The sequence below is a fragment of the Hemitrygon akajei genome, chromosome 22 (assembly GCF_048418815.1).
Source record: "Hemitrygon akajei chromosome 22, sHemAka1.3, whole genome shotgun sequence".
Lineage (NCBI taxonomy): Eukaryota > Metazoa > Chordata > Chondrichthyes > Myliobatiformes > Dasyatidae > Hemitrygon > Hemitrygon akajei.
In genome coordinates, this window is record NC_133145.1 from 22,528,541 (window position 1) to 22,540,419 (window position 11,879).

Below are 11,879 nucleotides of genomic sequence, written 5' to 3' on the forward strand. Positions count from 1 at the left end.
CCCAGTATAGGAAGGAATGAAAGCTTTGGAGAGGGTGAGATCTGATAAAGTTTTATATGATTATGAGAAGCGCAGATAGAATAGAAGACAGTAACCTTGTTCCCTGCCTGAGTGTCTAATTCCAGAGGGCATGCATTTAAGGTGAGGAGGGGTAATTTCAAAGGAGATGTGAGGCGCAAGTTTTTTACCCAGAGAGCAGTGGGTGACTGGAATGCACTGCCTGGGTGGTGATAGAGGCAAATACATTAGGAACCTTTAAGAGATGTTTAGGTAGGCACATGAATTTGAGGAAAATGGAAGGATATAGACTGTGTGTAGGCAGAAAAGATTGGTTTAGCTGGCTACTTGATTACTAATTTAATAGTCCTGCTCCTGTGTTATAATGTTTTATGTTCTATAATAAATGGGGCAAGTTCACTTACTCTGCCTTTAGACATCAATATCAAAGTAACTTCTACAAAATTAGCTCTGGTGCCAAATGCTATTGAAATATGCAAATGATAAATACACACATAGCAGGAATCTGTCAGCAATCGTGAACTTTAAAACATGGCTTTAAAACATACTTACAGCCTGTTACACCACTGACACTTAGGGCAGCTCTGAAGGTCCTCCATCTCTATCTGTCCTTGGCTTTCTTCATTGCCATTTCTGTAACAATTTTTATTTTACCAAGAACCTGGAGGACTGGTGGACCACTCTAAGTCTGGCCTCTACCCTTTGACCTGTTAGGCATGGGTGACCCTACCAAGAGTCAAAGCACAAGCCCCTGACTGCAGCCAACATACCTCTCCACATCACTGAGACACAAAGGCCTCCAAACCGTACGAGAAGGTGTGGTCCTCTTGGAGGTTTAAAAGATAACAAGTAGTTAAATGGGAATTTTTAAAAATCTGCAGAAGTTGAAAATATGAAATAAAATCAGAAAATACTGAAGACAACATCTGCCATCTGAAACTTTAATTATATTTATCTTTCTGTAGATGCTGCTTCACTTGCTGAGTGTTTCCAGCATGCTCTGTTCACGTTTTAGATTTCCAGCATCAGCCGCTTATTTTAATTTCTACCTACAGTTAAATTCACAGCTACATCTCTCCCAGATCATCCAAGGTTGGAACTCCAGTGAATGGGATCTCCATCTGCCCCTTTGGTCTTGTCCATTCTCAGTTATTTCTGTAACGTTCCCTGCCTATTGTAAGGTATGGATCAAAAATGCACTGACACAACTCATTCCAGAGCAAATGTCTTCAGCGGTTCAGATGAGGTGACTCAGAGCAAACACTTCATTAATGTTTCAGTCTACACAGATGCTGCCAGACCTGCTGAGAATTTTCAGCATTTACTGTACATGTAACCGAAACACACCTCGAGTTTCCAGGTTGGCATTCTTCCCATTATTTACACTCTGCTCAGCAGCAGCTTTCTTTGTAAATATCTCATGGCAATAACTGACTGGCAATGCCATTTAGAGACTGCTCACAATATTCCTTTCAGTGCATTGGCAGAAATAGTGCACTCTTGTCATTCTTGCCCATATACGCTACATGAAAGCAGAATGTAAATATTGTGCATTACACAACATAGGAAAGAGTCACTGTGACTCCTTAGAAGAATGGTGAGGGCAAGATGATAAATGTCTGCCTGCAGTGCTTGTAGAAAGGCGTAGCAGATGGAATACAGTGTGGGGAAGTGTTTGGTCACGTACTTCGGTAGAAGAAATGGAAGTGTTTTCTAAATGGTGTTTGCCCCCCTTTTCTAAATGGAGTGAAAATACAAAAAACTGCAGCACAGTACTACTTGGGAGTCCTTGTGCAGGATTCTCTAAAGGTTAATTTGCAGGCTGAGTCTGTGGTGAAAAAGGTAAATGTGATGTTAGCATTCATTTCAAGAGGACTAAAATATAAAAGCAAGGATGTAATATTGAGACTTTATAAAGCACTGGTGAGGCCACACTTGGAGTATTGTGAGCAAGTTTGGGCTTCTTATCTTAGAAAGAATGTGCTGAAACTGGAGATGTTCAAAGGAGGTTCACAAAAATGATTCCAAGATTGAACAGATTGGCATTTGAAGAGCGTTTGATGGCTCTAGACCTGTATTCACTGGAATTCAGAAGAACGAGGGGTGACCTAATTGTAACCTATTGAATGATGAAAGGCCTTGACAGGGTGAATGCGGAGAAGATGTTTCCAATGGTGGGAGGCTCTAAGACCAGAGGCTACAGCTTCAGAATAGAGTGGCATCCATTTAGAATGGAGATGAGGAGGAATTTCTTTAGCCGGACAGGGATGAATCTGTGATATTTCTTGCCATACGCAGCTGTGGAGAACAAGCCGTTATGTATATTTCAGGCGGAGATGGATAGACTCTTGGTTGGTCAGGGTGTGAAGGGAAACAGGGGGTGGGAGGCAGGATATTAGGACTGAGAGGAAAAATGGATCAGCCATGATGGAATGGCAGAGCACACTCAATGGGCCAAATACCAAATGCTCCTATATTTTATGGTCTTGTGGTCTTACATCACAACTGCTTTAGCTGAATTAACAGGAGCCTTGAGGCTTCCCATTGCAAACAGACAGGCAGAGGCCTGAAGACTAAAAAGATGACATAACTCAGACCACCATGTAACTTTAACTGAAAATATCACTGTCTCAGAGTTGGCAGTGAAAGCTGCATTGTGGCCAAAAGGTTTCTGGGTAAGTTTGACTTTATCCATTTCCTTGGGGGCCACTAACTGACGTTTCTCCATAGTTGAGCAAAGACATTTTCATTGGAGTCTTCACCTGAGTATTAAACATCTCTCCAAAAACAAACGATCTGGATAAATTAAGTAAAGAAAAGTAATCCGAACTTTTATCAGGATTGTTATTGAATCAATCTTGAGAGAACAGATGCAAATCCAAGTCAGTGCTCAACTTTTCTTATTGCAACTTGTGTTGACTATTTGTGAGCGTTACCTGATGTTTGCAAATATATTTTTTGTGTTTAACTTCACAGCCATTTAAATACTCACTTCGCATAATCCCAGAAACATACCCGTATATTGAGCTAGATCACATTCTCCCCAAATTCAGAAAAGGAAAGAATGAAAAAGAAAATCTTTGTAATTTCCTTTTAGCTTTTATATAATTAAACGTAATTTATTTAGGACACGAGTATCCATTAAAATTATTACTGATCTCTCAGTAAAATGACCTTGAGGATTAGAAGCTTTAACTGTCACTCCAGATTAAGAGAATCTTGATTACATTCACTGTGGGTGTAATATCCTTTGTAAAATAAATAGGCAAATTCAAGTAAAAATGTACAGTGATATTTTTATTCATATTTAATTGTACAGCTCTTGCACTAGATCATGCAGAAACATGCAATTTGTAAAGAAATTTGGAATGGTCTTTGGATATACTTTATCCGCAATGAAATATTGAAGCTAGTTTCTTTTTAGCTTTTCTTTGATTTTCTTGGGTTCTAACTGTATCAATCGAAGAATTTCTGTGTTTTCCAGTGTGCCCTGAATAAACTCACCCTCTGATAACTTATCTGTGAAAAAAGAACATTTAATTAAGGTGTTATATTTGTAAGAAATTTTCACTTCAACACAATCCACATAATATTAGAAACCACTTTTATATTTTGGTTGTCTTGCAACATGGCTGATGAAACATGCTCACCTGCATGAAAACATGAAGCTTTTTTAATTGGCTGGATCTTTTTATGTAGCTATAGATATTATATTCAATAGGAAATATAAAGAGTGTTGGAAATATACTCAGCCTCTGAAAAGGGGAGCTATTTCAATTTCTTGGAAAAGAACTACAATTTTAACTTTCATTTACCTTCAGGTTCAAGGCATGAAGGGATACAGGGAGAAGGCGGGAGACTGGGGCTGAGAGGGAAATGGATCAGCCATGATGAAATGGCGGAGCAGACTCGATGGACCAAGTGGCTTAATTCTGCTCCTGAATCTTACGGTGTTTTGGTCTAATATCCAGATCATCCTGGCCATTAAAGGCATTGCAATTAAAAAAATATCAGTATCTATCGTTATATGTACAGAACTATCACAAATTTAAAACTCGTTGCTCATAATGTCAGTTTAAAATGTTTCAAGGCTAATCTGCATATTGGTCTATCTTTTAATCCCTTTACCATATCAGTGTGCTTACCAGTTTCTTTCTTGCCAAAATAGTCCCAGATTTTGTCAGCTCTCTTCTCTGGTGTGTTCTCATCCTCTGGTAGGCCTTTTTGTTCTTCATCATTTATCATTTTAAATATTGCCTGTTTGGAGTAAAGAACGGATTTCACTAAACCAGTCAGACCACATGATAATTCTTCACAGGCTGCAGCCAGCTGTAGCTATCTTTTCATTAACGTACAGAAGCCCTGACAGCAACGTGGCACAGTGAGTGGTGCTGCCATCTCACAGCACCAGAGATACAGGTTCAATCCTGACTTCAGGTGGTGTCTGCACATACCCCGAGAGACTGTACGGGTTTCTCCTAGGAGTTTTGATATCCTCCTGCCTTCCACGTCCGTGTGGGTGGAGTTAAGTTGTCCCCACGAATTGAGGAACACTATAACTTCTCCCCAGTTTGTGGGTGAGTGGTAAGTTATGACAGCGGTTGATAAGAATCTGAAGTTGAAGAGAATGTGGGGAGAATCAAACATAGGAATAATAGAGGGTTAGTATAAAATGAGTAGTTGAGAATTAGAATACACTCTATGGACTGAAAGGCCAGCTTACATGCTCTACAACTATGAGAAACGTATTTACTTCTTTAATTAATACAGCTAAAATAAGTCAAATCATTTCCATTTCAGTAAATAATTGGTGGAAAACGAGAATTCATTTGATATCTGCATAATCTCTTGCAATTATCATCCCTTTTTCTCTCTCTTCCCCTCCTTAAATAACTGTATGGTTACAAACCATTCAAGAGGCAATTCCTGGCCTGTGCATGCCACTGACCTATACAACCAAAAAGATCATGACCTCAGACCCCGTTAAGTTTCCCAGCAGAGATCATCAGGAGATGATCAAGACTAATTCCTGTTTATATTCTCCGTGCTCCCATTCCAAAGCCAACGGCAAAATGTACCTGAATAACAATCCTCACTGAATACTTTTACCAATAGAAAAGGTAAAGTCTTCAGTTCAAGTCATGTTTGACAAAAGATTTCCTTGAGAAAGGCACTGTAGATTGAATTAAAAACTGCCACCAAAAGGCTCCCCGAATTTAAAAAAACAGGCATTTCTAGAAGCCAGATGTTTAATTAACACACTTGACTAAGTGTAACAAAGTAATTAGGAATTAACAGGCCATGCAGAGAAGAGACAGATATAGTCATTGGGATAAATAATTTGACACATTGCCAAATAACCTGTCGTGTGCTGAACTATTCCATGTTCTCTGTTTATTGGTGGCAATTTGTATGGCTACTTGATAATCTATCTGCAATCTACAATATTCTGACCTTTTCATGTTCATTAGTGCCAATGGTGAAAAGCATTTGCAGGATCTCTGGCACAATCTGCAAAGATCCCGGAGAGATTTCCATGGACCATCTCCACCAAGACATCTAGAGGCATATTAGAGAAACAGTGCAGGTCTCCATTGAGTTCTCAGCTCTATATGGAGTTCCACCTCTGCCTGTCCCTCAATGGAGGTGACAGAAAATTGTGCCTTATCTACACTGGAGTGGGGAACCTTAGGTTTCAGGTTTAGAACCTCTAGACAAGAGTTGATAAATTAACATTTAGGTTTGAAACTGTATGCCAAATCCAGAATTTTCAGTAGGCATGTCTTGTTAATGCTACAGATACTTAGCACCTGTTTTCACTGCAGGACAAATATAATCAACTTCTTACACTACCCCACATGCATTTATATACCACTTTTCATAATTGCAGAACATCAAAAAGCAAGTTGTAAACACAAAGCAACAATGACAACACCCCTTTGTTATCCTCAGTCAAAGGTGCTACAACTCCAAAGCAGCATTGTGTACCCCAAACCAAAAAGATGATACACTTGGTCATAGAAAGAGCTTTTAAGGAGGGAATTTAAAAAGGAGAAGTGTTTTAGGAAAGGTTAGAGACTTGATAACTGAAGCCACAGGAATGAATGGTGAAATAATTAAAATCCAGGATTGTTTAAGATGAATACACACAAAATGCTAGAGGAACTCAACAAATCAGGCAGTCTATGGAGGGAAATGTACTGTCAATGTTTCAGGATTTATAGATTTTGCAGAATCACTTGTGTATATATGGTTAAGAATCCAACATTGGAGAACTATCTTTGCCTTCCCCTCCAGCATTAGAGAACTGTAAATATGGAGGAGACTGCAAAGATGAGAAGGTGTCATGTTTTGGCATGATTTGAAAACAAGGTAGTAACCTGAAAATCAAGGTCCTGCTTTTAGAAGCAAGCACTTTAGATCAGAAAACCTGGGGCTGATGGATGAAGAGATGTTGGTGGGAGTTGGGACAGAGGCAAACAGAGTTTTGGATGACTGCAGATTTGCAGAAGAAAGAATCTCAGAGACTAGCCATGAGTAGGTTGGAGAAGGCAAGCCTAATAATAAGATATGTCTGTAGATCTTAGTGGGCGATGAGCTGAGGACCTGGAATGTCACAAAGCTGATGTTGATGGGGATGTACGGATATGTAGTTGAAAGCTCATCATAGGATTAAAAATAACATCAAGCTGGCAATATGCCAGATGCAACTTCAGACAGAGGCCTGTCACGGGGTGGAATCGAGGCTAAGGTTAGTGTTTTTGGTTATCAGACTCAAATAATTCTAATATTACCTTACAACATAGAAGGAAGCCATTCGACACATCAAAGCTATGCCAGCACTTGGATCCCATCAATTCCATTCCCTGCATATATCCCTTAAATTTATTCTTACCAAACCCCCCTCCTAATTTTCTTCCCATTCTCTACACTTGGGAGTATTTTACAATGGTCAGTTAACCCGCTAACCTATAGGTCTTTAGAATGTGAGAGCAAACTAGAGCAACCAGGATCAATTTATGTAGGCAAGAGGCGTACATACAAACTTCACAAAGCCAGCTGTGGAGATCAGGATCAGGCCCATCTAGAGCTGGGAAAATGTGCCATACATGGAATGTGTGGTCAATAATAATTCCATGCGAGTTTCCAGAGTAAACCTTATGAATAAAAATAATGCCATTGGAGGAGAGTCTTGGACCACAGCTAAGAATAGAATCAATTGTGCCACCTTCCAATGCCTTATCAACAGCCAGCTAACCTGATGGTAAAGCGTTGGAGGGTGATGGAGCAACTGATAATACCCGAGAGCTAAAGGAGATTGAGAAGGAGAAACAGTCTCATTGGATGCTATTTTGAATTCGACAAAAGTGCGCTTCCTTTGGTGTAAATCCAGTTGCAGAGATCCCTAGATGTTTCAAGGAAAATTTGGAAGTCCCTAACATATTCAAGGAATTTTAAAAGAGGAAAATGATTTTCAGATGGAGCAGTAATTTAGAAAGACAAATCTGGGGCAGGGAAGGAATATGTGGGAATGTTAAGGAACGATTTTGGGCGGTATGGTGATAAATTAGTTTTAATGTGTATTCTTCATTGTAATATGCGTAAAGCCTATTGCAATAATCCTCTGCATTTCTATTAATCTAATAAGGAAAGGAGAATTTACTGCCCTTTAATCTGTTTAGAATTATTGCTCCAGTATAAAATACACCTTAAATTCACATCAATAACTCTGTATATAGTACTGTGCAAAGGTCTTAGGTACACATATAAAACTAAGATGCCTAAAACTTCTGTAAAGTACTATAAATTATATACATTTTTTTTTAAACAAAAAAAATTACCTGAACAAAGAAAATGCACTCAATGAGCACTTTATTAGGTACACCTATACACCTGCTCATTAATGCAAATACAGTACTGTGCAAAATCTTAGGCACCCAAGATATATATATATATATATATATATAATGTGCCTAAGACTTTTGCACAGTACTGTGTTTCTATTATAACTTTTGAAATTCTGTACTGTATTTAGTTAGTTCTTTAAAACTTAATATTTACTAGCATTGCAATAAAAGTGGATTAATTCCAGTTCAATGATATTGAAAACACATTACTTAGTCTGGATATATATATTAATGAAAGAGAATAGTTATGAGGTATTTTATCTTTTATACATAACTGAACAAGAAAAACAGTTTATGAGGCCCTAATTTTTCCAGTAATTGAGATAACATTTCTCCCTTGACCTGCCCTTCAATCATATGGCACCTTGCTGAGAATTTACATAACAGGGACAGCATTTCAAAAGCAAAGTGTCTTTGGTTGGCTGGGGCATCTGTTAAGCTGCAATATAAATAGAAACACCCTTTCAATGTCTTTTAAAGTAATGAATATTACCATAAAATGGTAGAAGCCATATTGTTTTGGGTGGGGGGGGGAGAGAAGGCCCTAGATTGTCTGAGAGGATATTGACTACTTATTTTAAAGCAGGGTAAATATAAAGAGAATCACATCAACCTTTCCTTTTGCTTATAGTAACTGGTTATAAAGCAGGGATAACTGAATTGGCTGCCTGCAAAAGAATCTCAAAAGAGGAGAAGTGACAACTGAAGCAAAATAGATGGAAGAAAAAGACCAAAATGGAAAATGAGTATCAGTATTTTCTAGCAGTTTGTACAATCAGAATCATGCAATTTACAAATCAGTGTACCTTGACAATTTCTAAGATCTCCTGCTTGTTGATTGTGCCATTACCATCCACGTCATAAAGGGAAAAGGCCCATTCTAGTTTCTGAGAGGTTTTTCCAGAGGAGGTGAGGTGAAGAGCAACGATGTATTCTTTAAAATCCAAGGTGCCATCACCATTGCTATCAAAGCTTCTGAAAACGTGCTGAGCATATTCTTTCGGATCTGCGTCGGGGAAGAAGCCCGAGTAGATTTGCTGAAATTGCGGCATGGTGATCTTGCCACTCGGACATTCCTTCAGAAAGGTTTGATACCACTCGGAGAGTTCCTCCTCTGAGTACTTGGTGTTGAGTTTGAGATCCTCCAAGATATCTTTGGAGAGGGCACTGCTTTTGGTGTTTCCCATTTCCAGTACCAGAGGTAAGTAGCAGGAAGGGCAAGAAAGGACTCCTGGCTCAACACTGCACAGTCTAGCACCAGATGCAGGTTTATCTGAATAGATTAAAGGTTCATGGTTTAGAGGGATTAGCCTTTATCTCCTTAAGATTGACATTCACGCAGACAGCAGAATTCCTATTAACAAAGAAAACCAATTAACTAATGGAAGTAACTGTAACCCGAGGCATAAATTCCTAAAAATATTAACAAATCTCATCTCCCCTACTGCAGTGTTGTTTAACATCAGAATTTCTTTTGGTCATTTCTCCCATCTGAATATACCAAGAATTGGACAAATGGTATAATTTGTTCTCAAGATCAGAGTGATATTGGTACCTAAATTTGTTGCCAATAGAGCTGGAGCTCTATCCCCTGGAACAGCCAAAATTTTTCTGGTGATAATGCCTCTGCATTGACCCGCAGGAGGACCCTAACACAATGGCAATGACATTTGGCACTGGGGTGGGGAACATGAAATGAGAGACAGGAGAAGAAATTAAGCTGGAAATGGACATTGGAAATAGAATAAGCAAAATAAATAGGCTGTAGAAACAAAGGGAAGTAACAAATGGGATCAGAGTGTGGAGAAATGTAAGATTAAACATAATGGAGTACTGTCGTAGGAAAGCAGCATCCATCATCTAGGACCCCCATCATCCAGGCCATGCTCTCTCCTCGCTGATGCCATCAGGAAGAATGTACAGGAGCCTTAGGTCACACCCCACTAGGTTCTAGAACAGTTATTACCCCTCAATCATCAGGCTCCTAAACCAAAGTGGCTAACTTCACTCACCCAAACACTGAACTGATTCCACAACTTATGGACTTACTTTCAAGTATTCTGCAACTCGTGTTCTCAATATTTATTTGTTTATTATTATTTTGGTTTTATTTTTGTACCTATACAATTTCTTGTCTTTTGCAGTTTATTTGTGTGTAGTTTTTCAGTCTTGTATTTCTTTGTACTTACTGTGGATGCATGCAAAAGATTAATCTCAGGGTAATTAATGGAGATGTATATATAATTTGGTAATACCCTTACTTGGAACTTTCGTTTAAACAACAAAGACACAATGGATAGACTGGTCGTACCATGGATTAGAGATAAGATAGTGTTATATCTAAGGAGGGCTTATAAAGTTTCAATGAAATGAGTAACCTTGAGGATTTGGAGAATTTTGGTATTTAGGTAAGCGAACTGATAACATTGATAATGAAAGATAAAACAAAGCAGGAGAGTAACCAAGAAGAAACATAAAAACAGACTGATATGCAAGAATGAAAAACATACTGAGAACAGCTATGGGTCCCTTACAAACAGACTGGGGAGTCAGGATTTATCAGGGGGACAGGCAAACGTTAGAGGAATTAAATGAATATGTACCAGAAGTACTAGATGACAAAGGCTCCAACGCAAAGGAAGAAGCAAAAGAAATTATTGTTAATTAAAATATCTGTGAGGAGCTAATAAGCCTGAAAATCAAATATCCAAGGGATCTAATACCGTAGTTTATTTCTCAGAGCAACAGGGATAACAAATGCTCTTTTTATCATTTCCCCAGATGATATTGAATCTGGAACGGTTCCAGAAGACTGGAGGATAGCAAATGAAGCCCATGTTTAAGATAGGAGGGAGTAAACAGGACACTATTGTCTTGTTAGGTAGACATTAGTATTTCAGAAAATGGGGAAATGTATGGCAGCTATCTGACATCTAGAAACTTAGAAAATCATACTACCATTAAGCAGAATGTAAATATATTTATGAAGGTGAAAATTATGAAGGTGAAAAGATGTCCTTTGCAGTCAACAGGATGAGTTGCAACATAAAAGATGGATAAATTCAAAAAGGGTGAAATACTGGACTGAAGGTGTTATATTTGAATATGGGCAGTATGCACAATAAGGTAGATGAACTTGTAGCACAGTTACAGATTGTCATGTATGATGTCATAGGTATCAATCCATCATGGCTGAAAGAAGGTTATGGGTGGGAGCTTGATGTCCAAGGATACACATTGTATTGAAAAGACAGGCAGGAATGTGGGGGGGGGGGGGGGTGTGACATTGCTCTGTTGGTAAGCAATGAAATCAATCATTGAAAGGGGTGACACAGGGTCGGAAAGTGTTGAAGCATTGTAGGTAGAGCTAAGGAACTGCAAAGGTGAAAAGACCCTGATAGGAGTTGTCTACAAATGCCCAAACAGTAATAAGGACACGGTCTACAAATTACGACAGGAGATAGAGAATGCATGCCAGAAGGGCTATGTTACAACAGTCATTATGCAGGTGGATTGGAAAAATCAGTTTGGTGCTGGATTCCAGGGGGGATGTTTCAAGAATGCCTATGAGATGGCTTTTTAGAGCTGCTTGTGGTTGAGCCCACTAGAGGGTCAGTTATTCTGGATTGGGTGTTGTGCAATGAACCAGAATTTATTAGAGAGTTTACAGTAAAAGAATCCTTATGGAAAAGTGATCATAATACGATTGAATTCACCCTGAATTAGGAGAAGGAGAAGCTAAAAGTCAGATCTGTCATTATTACAGTGGAGTAAAGGGAAGTACTGGAGTATTACTGGAAGTAGTGGAGTATTACTGGAAGTAGTGGAGTATTACAGAGGCACGAGAGAGGAGTGGGTCAGACTGATTGAAAAGGAACAGTGGCAGGGATGATGGCAGAGCAGTAATGGCTATAATTTGTGGAAGCAAGTCAGAAGGCACAGGATATATACATC

At 38.8% G+C, this 11,879-nt stretch overlaps 1 protein-coding gene across 1 annotated transcript; it reads right to left on the reverse strand.

Moving 5' to 3' along the window:
• Window positions 1–3,302: 3,302 nt before the first annotated feature.
• LOC140714550 (recoverin-like) lies at window positions 3,303–9,279 on the reverse strand. Its single transcript, XM_073025832.1, has 3 exons — window positions 8,732–9,279; window positions 4,164–4,275; window positions 3,303–3,537 (listed from the first exon to the last, which is right to left on the reverse strand). The coding sequence occupies exons 1-3, from the start codon at window positions 9,110–9,112 to the stop codon at window positions 3,428–3,430; spliced, it is 603 nt and encodes a 200-aa protein (XP_072881933.1). The 5' UTR covers window positions 9,113–9,279; the 3' UTR covers window positions 3,303–3,427.
• Window positions 9,280–11,879: the final 2,600 nt, after the last annotated feature.